At 47.1% G+C, this 21,523-nt stretch overlaps 1 protein-coding gene across 1 annotated transcript in view; it reads left to right on the top strand.

Moving 5' to 3' along the window:
* The window catches only part of LOC121844302 (4-aminobutyrate aminotransferase, mitochondrial-like), a 58,973-nt gene extending 43,041 nt beyond the window's left edge, over positions 1–15,932 (top strand). Inside the window, exons 6-16 of the mRNA XM_042314236.1 lie at positions 1,738–1,787; positions 2,629–2,709; positions 3,855–3,947; positions 6,294–6,356; positions 7,477–7,540; positions 8,948–9,096; positions 9,658–9,795; positions 10,480–10,647; positions 11,029–11,175; positions 15,358–15,469; positions 15,771–15,932. Coding sequence (XP_042170170.1) covers positions 1,738–1,787; positions 2,629–2,709; positions 3,855–3,947; positions 6,294–6,356; positions 7,477–7,540; positions 8,948–9,096; positions 9,658–9,795; positions 10,480–10,647; positions 11,029–11,175; positions 15,358–15,469; positions 15,771–15,892 — 1,187 coding nt within the window. The 3' untranslated portion in view covers positions 15,893–15,932. The remainder of the gene's footprint in view (positions 1–1,737; positions 1,788–2,628; positions 2,710–3,854; positions 3,948–6,293; positions 6,357–7,476; positions 7,541–8,947; positions 9,097–9,657; positions 9,796–10,479; positions 10,648–11,028; positions 11,176–15,357; positions 15,470–15,770) is intronic.
* The last annotated feature ends 5,591 nt before the right edge of the window (positions 15,933–21,523 follow it).

Raw genomic sequence — 21,523 nt, 5'->3', positions numbered from 1 at the left:
AATTACTCTCTGTCTCTCTCTCAATTTCTCTATCAATTTCTCTGTCTCTCTCTGTCTCTGTCTCTCTCACTCTCTGTCTCTCTCACTCTGTCTCTCAATTTCTCTCTGTCTCTCTCTCAATTTCTCTGTCTCTCAATTTCTCTCTCTCTCTCTAAATGTCTCTCTGTCTCTCTCTCCCTCTCTCTCTCTGTCTCTCTCTCCCTCTCTCTCTCTGTCTCTCTCTCCCTCTCTCTCTCCCTCTCTCTCTCCCTCTCTCTCTGAGGTGTAACAGTAGTCTGGAATACTGAGATAAAGCCATGAGGCAGAGATCACACACACACTGTATTGGACCAGACACACACAGCCCAGGGGCTATACACCCGGGGCACTTTCCGTCAAAGTACACACGCAATCACAACCTTCAAAGAGCAACCATGGTATTACCTGCTTTGCTGCCTCACTCTACTCTAAGCTTGAAGTCCTCATGCTAGTATCTGGGTATGAAGCCAGGCTGCATGTCATGTTGTATAGCCAGTTTTGCTGGCTAAAACAGCTGTCATAGAGAACCACATTCTTTGTGTTAACTGACCTGAGTTCAAACACTATTTAAATACAATTTATTCGCTTGATTGCGGTGGCCTGGCTTTAACGGACCAATAGAATGGCTCTAAAATACAAAAACCCCGCCCATCTGGTGCTCCAGGCAGGCTAAAGCGAATTCTAAAAGTATTCGGAAAATATCGAATAGTATTTGAACCCAGGCGTGTTGGGAAAGTGGTAGGTTAGGATGATGAGGCTCTATAACTTCAGGGCCTGTATCCACACAGTGTCTCAGAGTCAGACTGCTGATCCAGGATCATTAAGAATAAGAATATATCGACCAGGGCTCTCCAACCCTGTTTCAGGAGGGTATCTGTTCCTATAGAGGTTTCAGGAGGGTATCTGTTCCTGTAGTGGTTTCAGGAGGGTCTCTGTTCCTGTAGGTTTCAGGAGGGTCTCTGTTCCTGTAGGTTTCAGGAGGGTATCTGTTCCTGTAGAGGTTTCAGGAGGGTATCTGTTCCTGTAGAGGTTTCAGGAGGGTCTCTGTTCCTGTAGGTTTCAGGAGGGTCTCTGTTCCTGTAGGTTTCAGGAGGGTATCTGTTGCTGGAGAGGTTTCAGGAGGGTATCTGTTCCTATAGAGGTTTCAGGAGGGTATCTGTTCCTGTAGAGGTTTCAGGAGGGTATCTGTTCTTGTAGGTTTCAGGAGGCTATCTGTTCCTGTAGAGGTTTCAGGAGGGTATCTGTTCCTGTAGAGGTTTCAGGAGGGTATCTGTTCCTGTAGAGGTTTCAGGAGGGTATCTGTTCTTGTAGGTTTCAGGAGGGTATCTGTTCCTGTAGGTTTCAGGAGGCTATCTGTTCCTGTAGAGGTTTCAGGAGGGTATCTCTCCAGGAACAGAGTTGAAGAGCCCTGAGATAGACAGATCCAAGATCAGCACTTCTACTTTGAGACTCTTTGTGGATTCTTGCCCTGCTGTCTGAGGGGTTCTCTCTTCTCGTACTGGCCCCTAGTGGTGGTAACTGGAACTGCTATGCAGGTCTTTATATAAGGCTGATTCAAACACTGTTGTGTTTCATATGCTACATCAGTGGGAATCAGTCTTCTACACTACAATAGTTGGTTAGGTTGTAGCTTGTGTTTGACTCCATTGGGTTCAAAGGGTTTAGTTATAATGAAGTGGTGACATGAATTGTAATATTTCTCTTTATTTTCTCTTTCAGGATACAACCATCCCTCACTCATTAAAGTGATGTCCAACCCCAACAATATGGTAGGGAGGGAGGGAGGGAGGGAGTTGGGGAGGGAGTGAGGGAGATAGGTAGGGGGAGGGAGGGAGGTAGGGAGGAAGGTAGGGGGAGAGAGGGAAAGCGAGGGGAGGGATGTGGGGGGGAGGAGAGGGAGGGGGGAGAGGGAAAGCGAGGGAGGGATGTGGGGGGAGAGGAAAGCGAGGGAGGGATATGGGGGGAGAGAGGGAAAGCGAGAGAGGGATGTGGGGGGAGGGAGAGAGGGAAAGCGAGGGAGGGATGTGGGGGAGGGAGGGAGGTGGGGGGAGGGAGGGAGGGATGTGGGGGAGAGAGGGAGGGGGAGAGAGGGAAAGCGAGGGAGGGATGTGGGCGGGGAGGGAGGGAGGGAGTAAATGCATTATGTGGGTAAAATGCTATAACACAGAATATATTTTTAAGAAATATCCCATGATGTTAGTGACTGTTCATTACTGCTTATCACTTTACTTTAATAAAATATTTCAGTTGTTGTGTATGTTACATTAGTTTAATTGAATGACTTTATTGTTTAATTCCAAGTCATCATCTTATCACTATAGAGCTGTTGCCTCTGCTGTCTGACAAAACCACTATTTCAGTAGTCCTTCACAGTAAATAAGGCTTTATGACTGCTGAATACCAACTATCAATCACTCAGACCATGTACTTTCAGGTAGAGATACCTTGCTGCTCTCTATGAGCTCACAGAGAAAGACCCTAACGAAATGGAATCTCTCAGCACTAACTGTTATTGGAAACAAATCAGAAGACATTGGAGTTGAACATCTCTCCTCAGGTTTATCTGACAGTCCTGCTGAGTTCCCCATGTTTACCTCTTTCTCCTCTCAGAGTGCGTTTGTGAACAGGCCAGCTCTTGGGATCATGCCACCCGAGAACTTTCCAGAAAAGCTGGCAGAAAGCCTTCTCTCAGTGAGTGACACACACACACAACACAACAACACAATACACACACAACACAACACAATACACACACAACACACCACACACAATACACCACACAACACACCACACAACACACAACACACAACACACAACACACAATACACCACACACAACACAATACACACACAACACAATACACACACAACACAACACACCACACAACACACACACACAACACACACACACAACACAACACAACACAACACGCAACACGCAACACACAAACCCCGTTTAAATAGACCAGACACTAACTAGTGATGTGATTCCAGCTGGACCCCACTACTGTAGACTGACTTCCTCCATTTAAATAGACCAGACACTAACTAGTGATTCCAGCTGGACCCCATTTAAATAGACCAGACACTAACTAGTGATGTGATTCCAGCTGGACCCCACTACTGTAGACTGACTTCCTCCATTTAAATAGACCAGACACTAACTAGTGATTCCAGCTGGACCCCGTTTAAATAGACCAGACACTAACTAGTGATGGATTCCAGCTGGACCCCACTACTGTAGACTGACTTCCTCCATTTAAATAGACCAGACACTAACTAGTGATGGATTCCAGCTGGACCCCATTTAAATAGACCAGACACTAACTAGTGATGGATTCCAGCTGGACCCCATTTAAATAGACCAGACACTAACTAGTGATGGATTCTAGCTAGACCCCATTTAAATAGACCAGACACTAACTAGTGATGTGATTCCAGCTGGACCCCATTTAAATAGACCAGACACTAACTAGTGATGTGATTCTAGCTGGACCCCATTTAAATAGACCAGACACTAACTAGTGATGTGATTCCAGCTGGACCCCATTTAAATAGACCAGACACTAACTAGTGATGGATTCTAGCTGGACCCCATTTAAATAGACCAGACACTAACTAGTGATGTGATTCTAGCTGGACCCCACTACTGTAGACTGACTTCCTCCATTTAAATAGACCAGACACTAACTAGTGATGTGATTCCAGCTGGACCCCATTTAAATAGACCAGACACTAACTAGTGATGTGATTCCAGCTGGACCCCACTACTGTAGACTGGATACCATCCACAATGCTCCTTCTCTCTCCTCCCCACTTCCCCTCTCCTCTGTCCAGGTTGCTCCTAGTGGTATGAGCCGTGTTCAGACCATGGCCTGTGGATCCTGCTCCAATGAGAATGCATATAAAGCCATGTTCATCTGGTACAGAGTGAGTACACACACTGAGTCTACAAAACATTAAGAACACCTGCTCTTTCAATCAAATGTAGTTCTAAAGATCTTCTTTTTTTTTACATCAGCCGATGTCACAAAGTGTTTAAACGTGACATAGACTGACCAGGTGTAAAACATGACAGACTGACCAGGTGTAAAACATGACATAGACTGACCAGGTGTAAAACATGACATAGACTGACCAGGTGTTATATATGACATAGACTGACCAGGTGTTATATATGATATAGACTGACCAGGTGTTATATATGATATAGACTGACCAGGTGTTATATATGACATAGACTGACCAGGTGTTATATATGACATAGACTGACCAGGTGTTATATATGACATAGACTGACCAGGTGTTATATATGACATAGACTGACCAGGTGTTATATATGACATAGACTGACCAGGTGTTATATATGACATAGACTGACCAGGTGTTATATATGACATACATGACATAGACTGACCAGGTGTTATATATGACATAGACTGACCAGGTGTTATATATGACATAGACTGACCAGGTGTTATATATGACATACATGACATAGACTGACCAGGTGTTATATATGACATAGACTGACCAGGTGTTATATATGACATAGACTGACCAGGTGTTATATATGACATAGATGACATAGACTGACCAGGTGTTATATATGATATAGACTGACCAGGTGAATCCAGGTGAAAGCTATGATCCCTTATTGATGTCACTTTGTTAAATCCTCTTCAATCAGTGTAGATGAAGGGGAGGAGACCTGGTTTAAGAAGGTTTTGAGACATGGGTTGTCTATTTGTGCCATTTAGAGGGCAAGACAAAAGATTTAAGTGTCTTTGAACAGGGTGTGATAGTAGGTGTCAGGCGCTCCGGTTTGAGTGTCAAGAACTGCAACGCTGCTGGGTTTTTCACACTCAACAGTTTCCTGTGTGTGCCAAGAATGGTCCACCACCCAAAAGGACATCCAGCCAACTGGACACAACTGTGGGAAGCTTTTGAGTCAACATGGGCCAGCATCCCTGTGGAACCCTTTCAACACCTTGTAGAGTCAACATGGGCCAGCATCCCTGTGGAACCCTTTCAACACCTTGTAGAGTCAACATGGGCCAGCATCCCTGTGGAACACTTTCAACACCTTGTAGAGTCAACATGGGCCAGCATCCCTGTGGAACCCTTTCAACACCTTGTAGAGTCAACATGGGCCAGCATCCCTGTGGAACGCTTTCAACACCTTGTAGAGTCAACATGGGCCAGCATCCCTGTGGAACCCTTTCAACACCTTGTAGAGTCAACATGGGCCAGCATCCCTGTGGAACCCTTTCAACACCTTGTAGAGTCAACATGGGCCAGCATCCCTGTGGAACCCTTTCAACACCTTGTAGAGTTAACATGTGCCAGCATCCCTGTGGAACACTTTCAACACCTTGTAGAGTTCATGACCCGATGAATTGAGGCTCTTCTGAGGGCAAAAGGAGGTGCAACTCAATAGTATGAAGGTGTTCTTAATGTTTTGTACACTCAGTGTATATATTTATATACACAATATCTACTCAATATAAGCAGAATATATATACAATATAGATGAAACTCTACCATGTTCAGCTGAGACAATCCACGTTATATAGTCAATATATTTACAAAATGTACTGTATACAACTGGACACAATTGAAACATAGTATATTGTCTGTCTCTCTCTCTCTGTCTGTCTCTCTCTGTCTGTCTGCCTGTCTGCCTGTCTGCCTGTCTGTCCTGCCTGTCTGTCTGTCCTGCCTGTCTGCCTGTCTGTCTGTCTGTCCTGTCTGCCTGTCTGTCTGCCTGTCTGTCTGCCTGTCTGTCCTGTCTGTCCTGTCTGCCTGTCTGTCTGTCTGTCTGTCTGTCTGTCTGTCCTGTCTGCCTGTCTGTCCTGTCTGCCTGTCTGTCCTGTCTGCCTGTCTGTCTGCCTGTCTGTCCTGTCTGCCTGTCTGTCTGCCTGTCTGTCCTGTCTGCCTGTCTGTCTGTCTGTCTGTCTGTCTGTCTGTCTGTCTGTCTGCCTGTCTGTCTGTCTGTCTGCCTGTCTGCCTGTCTGTCCTGTCTGCCCTGTCTGTCCTGCCTGTCTGTCTGCCTGTCTGCCTGTCTGTCCTGTCTGCCTGTCTGTCTGCCTGTCTGCCTGTCCTGTCTGTCCTGTCTGCCTGTCTGTCTGTCTGTCTGCCTGTCTGTCCTGTCTGTCTGTCTGTCTGTCTGTCTGTCTGCCTGTCTGTCTGTCTGTCTGTCTGTCTGTCTGTCTGTCTGTCTGTCTGTCTGTCTGTCTGTCTGTCTGCCCTGTCTGCCTGTCTGCCCTGTCTCAGAATAAGGAGAGAGGCCACAACAACCCCTCTGATGAAGACATGAGCTCCTGTATGATCAACCAGGTGGGTGAAATCTGTTTTCTTCCTGGTATGTGCAGGATACACATGGTACACATCGTCCAATCAAATGCTGACTGGCAGGTTCCTTCTGGACAATGCAACAACAATAAGAACTCTTAAAAGATATGCAAAGGAACATAAAGTAAATGTCTCAGTAGAATAAACATTTTAATATCAGTATAATACAGGAAGGTATTTACACATGTATTTGGGAAGGAGGGGATGAGGGGCAGTGTATAAACTGAGCAGTATAGTCTGGTGTGTGTGTGCGTGTCTGTGTCTGTGTGTTAAGATGTGGAGAATCAGAGCAGGCTATGACCGGTGTTCATCATCACGTTTCTCTTGACTATTCTTTAGTAGCCACACTAAAAACACTCTCCCCCCTCTCCTCTCTCTCTCTTGTTCTCTCCCCCCTCTCCTCTCTCTTGTTCTCTCCCCTCTCCTCTCTCTCTCTTGTTCTCTCCCCCTCTCCTCTCTCTCTCTTGTTCTCTCCCCCTCTCTCTCTCTTGTTCTCTCCCCCTCTCCTCTCTCTCTCTTGTTCTCTCCCCCTCTCCTCTCTCTCTCTTGTTCTCTCCCCCTCTCCTCTCTCTCTTGTTCTCTCCCCCTCTCCTCTCTCTCTCTTGTTCTCTCCCCCTCTCCTCTCTCTCTCTTGTTCTCTCCCCCTCTCCTCTCTCTCTTGTTCTCTCCCCCTCTCCTCTCTCTCTCTTGTTCTCTCCCCCTCCTCTCTCTCTTGTTCTCTCCCCCTCTCCTCTCTCTCTCTTGTTCTCTCCCCTCTCCTCTCTCTCTCTTGTTCTCTCCCCCTCTCCTCTCTCTCTCTTGTTCTCTCCCCCTCTCCTCTCTCTCTTGTTCTCTCCTCTCTCTCTTGTTCTCTCCCCCTCCTCTCTCTCTCTTGTTCTCTCCCCCTCTCCTCTCTCTCTTGTTCTCTCCCCCCTCCTCTCTCTCTCTTGTTCTCTCCCCCCTCTCCTCTCTCTCTTGTTCTCTCCCCCTCTCCTCTCTCTCTCTTGTTCTCTCCTCTCTCTCTCTTGTTCTCTCCCCCTCTCCTCTCTCTCTTGTTCTCTCCCCCCTCTCCTCTCTCTCTTGTTCTCTCCCCCCTCTCCTCTCTCCCTTGTTCTCTCTCTCTCAGAGTCCTGGCTGTCCAGACTTCAGCATCCTGTCATTTATGGGTGGATTTCATGGCAGAACAATGGGTCAGTAAGGTTAAATATCTTACACATCTTATTGTTGAATGAAAGTAACATAACAGACCTGCCTCATCAGGAGGTGGCTTTGCAGTGTATTGGTTGGAAGAAATCGCCATTCACCGTGAAACACACAAAGACCTAAAAGACATGGCTTCTAGTCACCTTCCACTCCCAGAAGCTGCTCGTGGGAGCTGTTTTACAGACCTAGACACTGAAATCCAAAATGACAGAGTTTGGTGCACATTCTGTCATGCTGGTGGGCGACTTCAATGAAGACTGGTTGGGTAGCCAAACAACTGTCATGCTGGTGGGCGACTTCAATGTGCACCATGAAGACTGGCTGGGTAGCCAAACAAATACAATAGAATACAAAAGGAGTGGGACTTCCCTATCCCGATCCACCATCCTGAGGACTTCCTGATCCACCATCCTGAGGACTTCCTGATCCACCATCCTGAGGACTGCCCTATTCTGATCCACCATTCTGAGGACTGCTCTATCCTGATCCACCATCCTGAAGACTTCCCTATTCTGATCCACCATCCTGAGGACTGCCCTATTCTGATCCACCATCCTGAGGACTGCCCTATTCTGATCCACCATCCTGAGGACTTCCCTATCCTGATCCACCATCCTGAAGACTTCCCTATCCTGATCCACCATCCTGAGAACTTCCTGATCCACCATCCTGAGGACTTCCCTATTCTGATCCACCATCCTGAAGACTTCCCTATCCTGATCCACCATCCTGAGGACTGCCCTATTCTGATCCACCATCCTGAGGACTGCCCTATCCTGATCCACCATCCTGAGGACTGCCCTATTCTGATCCACCATCCTGAGGACTGCCCTATTCTGATCCACCATCCTGAGGACTTCCTGATCCACCATCCTGTGGACTTCCTGATCCACCATCCTGAGGACTTCCCTATTCTGATCCACCATCCTGAAGACTTCCCTATCCTGATCCACCATCCTGAGGACTGCCCTATTCTGATCCACCATCCTGAGGACTTCCCTATTCTGATCCACCATCCTGAGGACTTCCCTATTCTGATCCACCATCCTGAGGACTTCCCTATTCTGATCCACCATCCTGAGGACTGCCCTATTCTGATCCACCATCCTGAGGACTTCCTGATCCACCATCCTGTGGACTTCCTGATCCACCATCCTGAGGACTTCCTGATCCACCATTCTGAGAACTTCCTGATGTATCCTGATGTTTTTAATATTTTTTTATTTAACCTTTATTTAACTCGACAAGTCAGTTAAGATCCACCATCCTGCGCTCTCATTTAGTTTTGTGGTAGCATAACAGAATGTAAGCTCGCCAGATCAGGATGCTCGAACGAGGGTAGGACTGCCCCACTCCTTTAAAACAACAACTCACGGTGTCTGATCTGTTTTCAGGTTGCTTGGCAACGACGCACTCCAAGGCCATCCACAAGCTGGATGTGCCGTCATTTGATTGGCCGATCGCTCCCTTCCCTAAACTGAAGTACCCTCTGGAGGAGTTCACACGGGAGAACGCACAGGAAGAGGCCCGCTGCCTGGAGGAGGTGTGTGTGTGTGTGTATGTGTGCGTGTGCGTGTGTGTGTGTGTTAGGATTTATTATTTTCCTGAGAATCTACCAATCTTCCCGGTATTCCCATTCAAACTGGAAGTGCTATTTTAAAAGCATGTAATACCAGCCCAAAAACAAATCTGGCATGATTATACTACTGTAAATGGAGAAATAGACACGTGATTATACTACTGTAAATGGAGAAATAGACACGTGATTATACTACTGTAAATGGAGAAATAGACACGTGATTATACTACTGTAAATGGAGAAATAGACACGTGATTATACTACTGTAAATGGAGAAATAGACACGTGATTATACTACTGTAAATGGAGAAATAGACACGTGATTATACTACTGTAAATGGAGAAATAGACATGTGATTATACTACTGTAAATGGAGAAATAGACACGTGATTATACTACTGTAAATGGAGAAATGGACACATGATGTGTGTGTGTGTGTGTGTGTGTGCGTGCGCGTGTCTGTGTCTGTGTCTGTGTGTGTGTGTGTGTGTGTGTGTGTGTGTGTGTGTGTGTGTGTGTACCAGGTAGAGGACCTGATAGTTCAGTGGCGTCAGAAGGGCCGGCCGGTGGCTGGGATAGTGATAGAACCCATCCAGGCTGAGGGAGGAGACAACCACGCAACACCAGACTTCTTCAAGAAGCTACGGAACATCGCACGCAAGGTTGGCTGGAGAGAGAGGGAGGAGAGTGTGGAGGGGGGGAGAGAGTCATACACAAGGTAGTCTGGAGAGGGAGGGAGGAGGGGGGGAAGAGTCATACACAAGGTTGGCTGGAGAGGGTGGGAGGGAGGGACATACACAAGGTTGGCTGGAGAGGGAGGGAGGGTCATACACAAGGTTGGCTGGAGAGGGAGGGAGGGAGGGAGGGAGGGTCATACACAAGGTTGGCTGGAGAGGGAGGGAGGGAGGGTCATACACAAGGTTGGCTGGAGAGGGAGGGAGGGAGGGTCATACACAAGGTTGGCTGGAGAGGGAGGGAGGGAGGGAGGGAGGGAGGGAGGGAGGGAGGGAGGGAGGGAGGGAGGGAGGGAGGGAGGGAGGGAGGGGGAGGGAGGGAGGGAGGGAGGGACAGTCATACACAAGGCAGGTCTGGGAAATCTAGCCAAAATCTCATATCCCGATAACGATACATATCACGAAATAGCACATTCTCTGTCAATTCTGTGAATAAATAGTATAAAATTACTACATGCAAAGGCCTATTTCTATTGTTTCATATTATCGTCACACGTTATATATCGTCATATCGCCCAGCCCTAACACGTGGTAGTCTGGGGTGACACTGAAATAAAGTCCATCCATCCATCATGGAACAAAACATCTTCCCCTCCTCTCCTCCTCTCTCAGCATGGCAGTGCGTTCCATGTGGATGAGGTGCAGACAGGGGGAGGAGCTACGGGGAAGTTCTGGGCTCATGAACACTGGGGGATGGACGACCCTGCTGACATCGTCTCCTTCAGTAAGAAGATGCTCACTGGAGGTTATTACCATAAAGACGAGCTGCAGGCAGACAAGGTAACACACACACACAGGACACACACACACAGGACACACACACACACACACACACACACACACACACACACACACACACACACACACACACACACACAGGCGTATAAGGTACACAGGACACAGACATGCACACACACACACACATGAACACACACACAGGCGTATAAGGTACACACAGGACACAGACATGCACACACACACACACACACACACACACACACACACACACACACACACACACACACATACAGGACACACACACAGGCGTATAAGGTACACACAGGACACAGACATGCACACACACACACACACACACACACACACTTTGTTTACATGTACAACGTATAACCTTATTGTGGCTGTGTGTGTCTTCTTTCCCAGGCCTACCGTATCTTTAACACGTGGATGGGTGACCCGTCTAAGAACCTGTTCCTGGCTGAGGTTCTGAACGTGATCCGCAGAGAGAACCTTCTGGAAGAGGTGACCCGCTCTGGAAAGACTCTGCTACAGGGACTCTACCAACTACAGGTACTAGAGACTCTACCAACTACAGGTACTAGAGACTCTACCAACTACAGGTACTAGAGACAGAGACTCTACCAACTACAGGTACTAGGGACTCTACCAACTACAGGTACTAGAGACTCTACCAACTACAGGTACTAGAGACAGAGACTACCAACTACAGGCACTAGAGACAGAGACTCTACCAACTACAGGTACTAGAGACAGAGACTCTACCAACTACAGGTACTAGAGACTCTACCAACTACAGGTACTAGGAGGGAAGACAGAGACTCTACCAACTACAGGTACTAGAGACTCTACCAACTACAGGTACTAGAGACTCTACCAACTACAGGTACTAGAGACTCTACTAACTACAGGTACTAGAGACAGAGACTCTACCAACTACAGGTACCAGAGACTCTACCAACTACAGGTACTAGAGACAGAGACTCTACCAACTACAGGTACAAGAGTCTCTACCAACTACAGGTACTAGAGACTCTACCAACTACAGGTACTAGAGACTCTACCAACTACAGGTACTAGAGACTCTACCAACTACAGGTACTAGAGACTCTACCAACTACAGGTACTAGAGACACTACCAACTACAGGTACTAGAGACACTACCAACTACAGGTACTAGAGACACTACCAACTACAGGTACTAGAGACTCTACCAACTACAGGTACTAGAGACACTACCAACTACAGGTACTAGAGACTCTACCAACTACAGGTACTAGAGACTCTACCAACTACAGGTACTAGAGACTCTACTAACTACAGGTACTAGAGACAGAGACTCTACCAACTACAGGTACCAGAGACTCTACCAGCTACAGGTACTAGAGACAGAGACTCTACCAACTAGAGGTACTAGAGACAGAGACTCTACCAACTACAGGTACTAGAGACAGAGACTCTACCAACTACAGGTACTAGAGACAGAGACTCTACCAACTACAGGTACTAGAGACAGAGACTCTACCAACTACAGGTACTAGAGACAGAGACTCTACCAACTACAGGTACTAGAGACAGAGACTCTACCAACTACAGGTACTAGAGACAGAGACTCTACCAACTACAGGTGCTAGAGACTCTACCAACTACAGGTACTAGAGACTCTACCAACTACAGGTCCAAGAGACTCTACCAACTACAGGTACTAGAGACAGAGACTCTACCAACTACAGGTACCAGAGACTCTACCAACTACAGGTACCAGAGACTCTACCAACTACAGGTACTAGAGACAGAGACTCTGCCAACTACAGGTACTAGAGACAGAGACTCTACCAACTACAGGTACTAGAGACAGAGACTCTACCAACTACAGGTACCAGAGACTCTACCAACTACAGGTACTAGAGACAGAGACTCTACCAACTACAGGTACCAGAGACTCTACCAACTACAGGTACCAGAGACAGAGACTCTACCAACTACAGGTACTAGAGACAGAGACTCAACCAACTACAGGTACTAGAGACAGAGACTCTACCAACTACAGGTACTAGAGACAGAGACTCTACCAACTACAGGTACTAGAGACAGGACTCTACCAACTACAGGTACTAGAGACTCTACCAACTACAGGTACTAGAGACTCTACCAACTACAGGTACTAGAGACTCTACCAACTACAGGTACTAGAGACTCTACCAACTACAGGTACTAGAGACACTACCAACTACAGGTACTAGAGACACTACCAACTACAGGTACTAGAGACACTACCAACTACAGGTACTAGAGACACTACCAACTACAGGTACTAGAGACACTACCAACTACAGGTACTAGAGACAGGGACTCTACCAACTACAGGTACTAGAGACTCTACCAACTACAGGTACTAGAGACTCTACCAACTACAGGTAGTAGAGACTCTACCAACTACAGGTACTAGAGACAGAGACTCTACCAACTACAGGTACTAGAGACTCTACCAACTACAGGTACTAGAGACTCTACCAACTACAGGTACTAGAGACTCTACCAACTACAGGTACTAGAGACACTACCAACTACAGGTACTAGAGACACTACCAACTACAGGTACTAGAGACACTACCAACTACAGGTACTAGAGACACTACCAACTACAGGTACTAGAGACACTACCAACTATAGGTACTAGAGACTCTACCAACTACAGGTACTAGAGACTCTACCAACTACAGGTACTAGAGACTCTACCAACTACAGGTAGTAGAGACTCTACCAACTACAGGTACCAGAGACTCTACCAACTACAGGTACTAGAGACAGAGACTCTACCAACTACAGGTACCAGAGACTCTACCAACTACAGGTACCAGAGACTCTACCAACTACAGGTACCAGAGACTCTACCAACTACAGGTACTAGAGACAGAGACTCTACCAACTACAGGTACTAGAGACAGAGACTCAACCAACTACAGGTACTAGAGACAGAGACTCTACCAACTACAGGTACTAGAGACAGAGACTCTACCAACTACAGGTACTAGAGACAGAGACTCTACCAACTACAGGTACTAGAGACAGGGACTCTACCAACTACAGGTACTAGAGACTCTACCAACTACAGGTACTAGAGACTCTACCAACTACAGGTACTAGAGACACTACCAACTACAGGTACTAGAGACACTACCAACTACAGGTACTAGAGACACTACCAACTACAGGTACTAGAGACACTACCAACTACAGGTACTAGAGACACTACCAACTACAGGTACTAGAGACACTACCAACTATAGGTACTAGAGACTCTACCAACTACAGGTACTAGAGACAGGGACTCTACCAACTACAGGTACTAGAGACTCTACTAACTACAGGTACTAGAGACTCTACCAACTACAGGTAGTAGAGACTCTACCAACTACAGGTACTAGAGACAGAGACTCTACCAACTACAGGTACTAGAGACTCTACCAACTACAGGTACTAGAGACTCTACCAACTACAGGTACTAGAGACTCTACCAACTACAGGTACTAGAGACACTACCAACTACAGGTACTAGAGACACTACCAACTACAGGTACTAGAGACACTACCAACTACAGGTACTAGAGACACTACCAACTACAGGTACTAGAGACACTACCAACTATAGGTACTAGAGACTCTACCAACTACAGGTACTAGAGACAGGGACTCTACCAACTACAGGTACTAGAGACTCTACCAACTACAGGTACTAGAGACTCTACCAACTACAGGTAGTAGAGACTCTACCAACTACAGGTACTAGAGACAGAGACTCTACCAACTACAGGTACTAGAGACTCTACAGGTACTAGAGACTCTACCAACTACAGGTACTAGAGACTCTACCAACTACAGGTACTAGAGACTCTACCAACTACAGGTACTAGAGACTCTACCAACTACAGGTACTAGAGACTCTACCAACTACAGGTACTAGAGACTCTACTAGAGACAGAGACTCTACCGACTACCAGTTACTCTACCAACTACAGGTACTAGAGACAGAGACTCTACCAACTACAGGTACCAGAGACTCTACCGACTACAGGTACCAAAGACAGAGACTCTACCGACTACAGGTACCAGAGACTCTACCAACTACAGGTACCAGAGACTCTACCAACTACAGGTACCAGAGACAGAGACTCTACCAACTACAGGTACCAGAGACAGAGACTCTACCAACTACAGGTACCAGAGACAGAGACTCTACCAACTACAGGTACTAGAGACTCTACCAACTACAGGTACTAGAGACTCTACCAACTACAGGTACTAGAGACAGAGACTCTACCAACTACAGGTACCAGAGACAGAGACTCTACCAACTACAGGTACTAGAGACTCTACCAACTACATGTACTAGAGACAGAGACTCTACCGACTACAGGTACCAGAGACAGAGACTCTACCAACTACAGGTACTAGAGACTCTACCAACTACATGTACTAGAGACTCTACCAACTACATGTACTAGAGACTCTACCAACTACATGTACTAGAGACTCTACCAACTACAGGTACCAGAGACTCTACCAACTACAGGTAGTAGAGACAGAGACTCTACCAACTACAGGTACCAGAGACTCTACCAACTACAGGTACCAGAGACTCTACCAACTACAGGTACCAGAGACAGAGACTCTACCAACTACAGGTACCAGAGACGTTGTCTGTGCATGCTAACGTCTGTACCCCTCCTTCAGGACCAGTACCCTAACCTGTTGAGCAGTGCTCGGGGACAGGGGACATTCTGTGCCATCGACATCCGTGATGACGCCACACGAAACAGCATCCTCCTCAAAGCCCGGGACAAGGGTAAGACACACTACTCACACACACACACACACACACACACACACACACACACACACACACACACACACACACACACACACACACACACACACAGATGGATTGATAGGGATACGCCCGTGTACAAACACACAACCCACACACACAGATATGGATGGACAGATCGATAGAGAGAAAAACCTGCGTACACACTCCTATACGCACTCCTATACGCACTCCTATACGCATTCACATTCACATCCTATACACACTCCACGCTGGTGACCTTCTGTGTAACCTCTCATCTTCTCTGTCTGTCTCCCAGGTGTTCTGCTGGGTGGCTGTGGAGATCGGTCCATCCGGTTCCGTCCTGCTCTGGTCTTTAAAGAGTACCATGTTCACATGTTCCTGAACGTGTTCAGCGACGTCCTGGCAGAACACAACTAGAACGCTGTCCCGGGTACCGTCCCCACTGGACTGGGCCAAAACCCCAACATAGGGCCGAGACCAACTGGGGACGCGGTGTAGGAGAGGGAAGCACGAGAGTCTTAACCTATAACAGAGGTTCACACAGTAACGCATACACTTAAAAGGGATGCTACGGGATTTTGGCAATGAAGACCTTTTTTTCTCCTTCCCCAGAGTCAGATGATACTCGTGGATACCATTTTTTATGTTATCTGTGTGCTGTTTGAAAGAAGTTGCTAGCTAGCGCAATTGCTAACTAGCGTTAGCGCAATGACTGGAAACGCGTTGGCTCGCGCTGAAACTGGAAACGTTGGCTCGTGAAACTACCTCTAACTTCCTTCAACCTGGACACAGAGACATAAAACTGGTATCCAGGAGTTTATCTGACTCTGGGGAAAGTAGATAAAGGGCCTCACTGCCACAATCCCGAAGTATCCCTTTAACACATACTCAAACACACACACTTGAATTTGTCCCATTGCTCATGTAGCAGTCCTAGCATTCCTCATGTCCCAGTAATGTCCTAATGATACGCCTGCAAAAAGGCACAAGCACAAAACATAGTCATATTTTAGGTCATATCACACAAACCCTCCAACTCCCTAACAGAGGAAGGCACAGTGAGATATTTCAGGACAAACACACCTAACAGGAGTGGTTATCAGCAAGCTAACCTAAACCATGTTGTAGTGATACAAAATGGCCGCCGCACACCGATTTTTAACCCCTGACCCTTGAGATGTCCTCTGAGTGTCCTAGCTCTTTTTAAACAGAACAATTATGTTTCCTTTTTTGGGGTTGAGATAAATCCAAGTCAGACATTTGGGATTTTGTGAAGGAAGAATATTATATTAGATGATGTAGGGTGTCTGCATGTTGTTGTTCCTGAACTTCCTTTGGGGTTGAAGGAATGGAGAACTGGGTTCCAGACTCTCTGTACGTCAGGGCTAACCGTCTATTTTAAACCCCTACTTATTAACACATAACCATACTTACCTACAGATATACCCATGTTTAAATTGAAGGCAGGTTTTTTTTGCAGTCAGGACCGCTAATATAAAAAGATGTATTATATTCGTTGACTTGTTTGGGACGTAGTCGTATTAGAGTGCATCTTGCCATATTCATCCGGTTTCCTCCTGAAACGACTGGACTCATTATTGATGTACAGCACAAGGTGTCGACGTGGTTCTGAATGCCTGTTGTTGTTTTTAAATGTTATGAACAGGTTGAGATAGCAGCAGTAGCACCAAGGAGACGGCTTCAGCATCAGCACTGTAGAAGCTTTATAATATGGCCATGATGATGATGATGATGACAGTGATGACAGTGATGATGATGATAGTGATGACAGTGATGATGATGATGACAGTGATGATGATGATGATGATGACAGTGATGATGATGATGACAGTGATGATGATGACAGTGATGATGATGATGATGATGACGATGACAGTGATGATGATGATGACAGTGATGATGACGATGATGATGATGATGATGACGGTGATGATGATGACGGTGATGATGATGACAGTGATGATGATGATGACAGTGATGATGATACCTGTCTTGTTAACCAGCCCAATCAGTATTGTATAGAGAGAGAGCTGATTTCCTGTTAACCCTTAACAACAGTAGAATCATTGCTATGTTTGTTTACATTGTTCCGTGAGGTTAAAGGTTATTGCAGATCTCTTAATTATTGTTGTCTATGAAGCATCCTCTTTATGTATCCTAAAATAAAAACCCAGAATCACATTTTAATGAATTCCCCTGGAGTTTTGTGTGTTCCTTATCATATGGTTCTGTTTTGGCCTCGTCTACAACAATGGAGAGGGGTGTAAGTGTGTTGAGTCTACAACAATGGAGAGGGGTGTAAGTGTGTGTGTTGTGTCTACAACAATGGAGAGGGGTGTAAGTGTGTGTTGTGTCTACAACAATGGAGAGGGGTGTAAGTGTGTGTTGTGTCTACAACAATGGAGAGGGGTGTAAGTGTGTGTTGTGTTGGTTTCAACCAAACACTACATTTATTTAACAGCTCCATTCTTCTTACATAACAACAAACAACAACAAACAACAACAAAACAACAACAAACAACAAAAGTCAACATATTTCATGTGTTTTAAAAACAGCTTTATTTTTCTTTATCCGAACCAGGAACTGAGTTCAAACAGTAGCTTGTTGATTGGTTGTTGAACCAGGAACTGAGTTCAAACAGTAGCTTGTTGATTGGTTGTTGAATCAACAATTTGACAAAAATAAACATTCTACAAACGTCATTATTTACAAACGTCAGTCAATAACAATAAGATCCGAGCTTTCCTAATGAAACGTTTTCACCAGACACACCAAACCCCTGGATAGAGGGGCTCAGTGTGTTAGACACAGGGACACTGAGGATTCATACCAAACCCCTGGATAGAGGGACTCAGTGTGTTAGACACAGGGACACTGAGGATTCATACCAAACCCTGGATAGAGGGGCTCAGTGTGTTAGACACAGGGACACTGAGGATTCATACCAAAACCCTGGATAGAGGGGCTCAGTGTGTTAGACACAGGGACACTGAGGATTCATACCAAAACCCTGGATAGAGGGGCTCAGTGTTTTAGACACAGGGACACTGAGGATTCATACCAAACCCTGGATAGAGGGGCTCAGTGTTTAGACACAGGGACATTGAGGATTCATACCAAACCCCTGGATAGAGGGACTCAGTGTGTTAGACACAGGGACACTGAGGATTCATACCAAAACCCTGGATAGAGAGACTCAGTGTGTTAGACACAGGGACACTGAGGATTCATACCAAACCCTGGATAGAGAGACTCAGTGTGTTAGACACAGGGACACTGAGGATTCATACCAAACCCCAAACCCTGGATAGAGGGGCTCAGCAGGCTAGTGTTCCTATTGTCCCAGCAGGCTAGTTTTCCTATTGTCCCAGCAGGCTAGTGTTCCTATTGGACCAGCAGGCTAGTGTTCCTATTGACCCAGCAGGCTAGTGTTCCTATTGGACCAGCAGGCTAGTGTTCCTATTGACCCAGCAGGCTAGTGTTCCTATTGGCCCAGCAGGCTAGTGTTCCTATTGGACCAGCAGGCTAGTGTTCCTATTGGCCCAGCAGGCTAATGTTCCTATTGGCCCAGCAGGCTAGTGTTCCTATTGGCCCAGTAAGACCAGCAGGCTAGTGTTCCTATTGGCCCAGTAAGACCAGCAGGCTAGTGTTCCTATTGACCCAGTAAGACCAGCAGGCTAGTGTTCCTATTGGCCCAGCAGGCTAGTGTTCCTATTGGCCCAGCAGGCTAGTGTTCCTATTGGCCCAGCAGGCTAGTGTTCCTATTGGCCCAGCAGGCTAGTGTTCCTATTGACCCAGTAAGACCAGCAGGCTAGTGTTCCTATTGGCCCAGCAGGCTAATGTTCCTATTGGCCCAGCAGGCTAGTGTTCCTATTGGCCCAGTAAGACCAGCAGGCTAATGTTCCTATTGGCCCAGTAAGACCAGCAGGCTAGTGTTCCTATTGACCCAGTAAGACCAGCAGGCTAGTGTTCCTATTGACCCAGTAAGACCAGCAGGCTAATGTTCCTATTGACCCAGTAAGACCAGCAGGCTAGTGTTCCTATTGGCCCAGTAAGACCAGCAGGCTAGTGTTCCTATTGACCCAGTAAGACCAGCAGGCTAGTGTTCCTATTGGCCCAGCAGGCTAGTGTTCCTATTGGCCCAGCAGGCTAGTGTTCCTATTGGCCCAGCAGGCTAGTGTTCCTATTGGCCCAGCAGGCTAGTGTTCCTATTGGACCAGCAGGCTAGTGTTCCTATTGACCCAGCAGGCTAGTGTTCCTATTGGACCAGCAGGCTAGTGTTCCTATTGGCCCAGCAGGCTAGTGTTCCTATTGGACCAGCAGGCTAGTGTTCCTATTGGCCCAGCAGGCTAGTGTTCCTATTGGCCCAGCAGGCTAGTGTTCCTATTGGCCCAGCAGGCTAGTGTTCCTATTGGACCAGCAGGCTAGTGTTCCTATTGGCCCAGCAGGCTAGTGTTGCTATTGGACCAGCAGGCTAGTGTTCCTATTGACCCAGCAGGCTAGTGTTCCTATTGGACCATTAGGCTAGTGTTCCTATTGACCCAGCAGACTAGTGTTCCTATTGGCCCAGCAGGCTAGTGTTCCTATTGGCCCAGCAGGCTAGTGTTCCTATTGGCCCAGCAGGCTAGTGTTCCTATTGGCCCAGCAGGCTAGTGTTCCTATTGGACCAGCAGGCTAGTGTTCCTATTGACCCAGCAGGCTAGTGTTCCTATTGGACCAGCAGGCTAGTGTTCCTATTGGCCCAGCAGGCTAGTGTTCCTATTGGCCCAGCAGGCTAGTGTTCCTATTGACCCAGCAGGCTAGTGTTCCTATTGGCCCAGCAGGCTAGTGTTCCTATTGACCCAGTAAGACCAGCAGGCTAGTGTTCCTATTGACCCAGTAAGACCAGCAGGCTAGTGTTCCTATTGACCCAGTAAGACCAGCAGGCTAGTGTTCCTATTGACCCAGTAAGACCAGCAGGCTAGTGTTCCTATTGACCCAGTAAGACCAGCAGGCTAGTGTTCCTATTGGACCAGCAGGCTAGTGTTCCTATTGGCCCAGCAGGCTAGTGTTCCTATTGGCCCAGTAAGACCAGCAGGCTAGAGTTCCTATTGGACCAGCAGGCTAGTGTTCCTCTTGGCCCAGCAGGCTAGTGTTCCTATTGGACCAGCAGGCTAGTGTTCCTATTGGCCCAGCAGGCTAGTGTTCCTATTGGCCCAGCAGGCTAGTGTTCCTATTGGCCCAGCAGGCTAGTGTTCCTATTGGACCAGCAGGCTAGTGTTCCTATTGACCCAGCAGGCTAGTGTTCCTATTGACCCAGTAAGACCAGCAGGCTAGTGTTCCTATTGGCCCAGTAAGACCAGCAGGCTAGTGTTCCTATTGACCCAGTAAGACCAGCAGGCTAGTGTTCCTATTGGCCCAGTAAGACCAGCAGGCTCGTGTTCCTATTGGCCCAGTAAGACCAGCAGGCTAGTGTTCCTATTGGCCCAGTAAGACCAGCAGGCTAGTGTTCCTATTGGCCCAGTAAGACCAGCAGTCTAGTGTTCCTATTGGCCCAGCAGGCTAGTGTTCCTATTGGCCCAGCAGGCTAGTGTTCCTATTGGCCCAGCAGGCTAGTGTTCCTATTGGACCAGCAGGCTAGTGTTCCTATTGACCCAGCAGGCTAGTGTTCCTATTGGACCAGCAGGCTAGTGTTCCTATTGGCCCAGCAGGCTAGTGTTCCTATTGGCCCAGCAGGCTAGTGTTCCTATTGGCCCAGCAGGCTAGTGTTCCTATTGGCCCAGCAGGCTAGTGTTCCTATTGGCCCAGCAGGCTAGTGTTCCTATTGGCCCAGCAGGCTAGTGTTCCTATTGACCCAGCAGGCTAGTGTTCCTAATGACCCAGCAGGCTAGTGTTCCTATTGGCCCAGCAGGCTAGTATTCCTATTGACCCAGTAAGACCAGCAGGCTAGTGTTCCTATTGACCCAGTAAGACCAGCAGGCTAGTGTTCCTATTGACCCAGTAAGACCAGCAGGCTAGTGTTCCTATTGGCCCAGCAGGCTAGTGTT

Source organism: Oncorhynchus tshawytscha, unplaced genomic scaffold (assembly GCF_018296145.1).
Source record: "Oncorhynchus tshawytscha isolate Ot180627B unplaced genomic scaffold, Otsh_v2.0 Un_contig_9707_pilon_pilon, whole genome shotgun sequence".
Lineage (NCBI taxonomy): Eukaryota > Metazoa > Chordata > Actinopteri > Salmoniformes > Salmonidae > Oncorhynchus > Oncorhynchus tshawytscha.
This window is presented reverse-complemented; position numbering and strand designations above follow the sequence as displayed.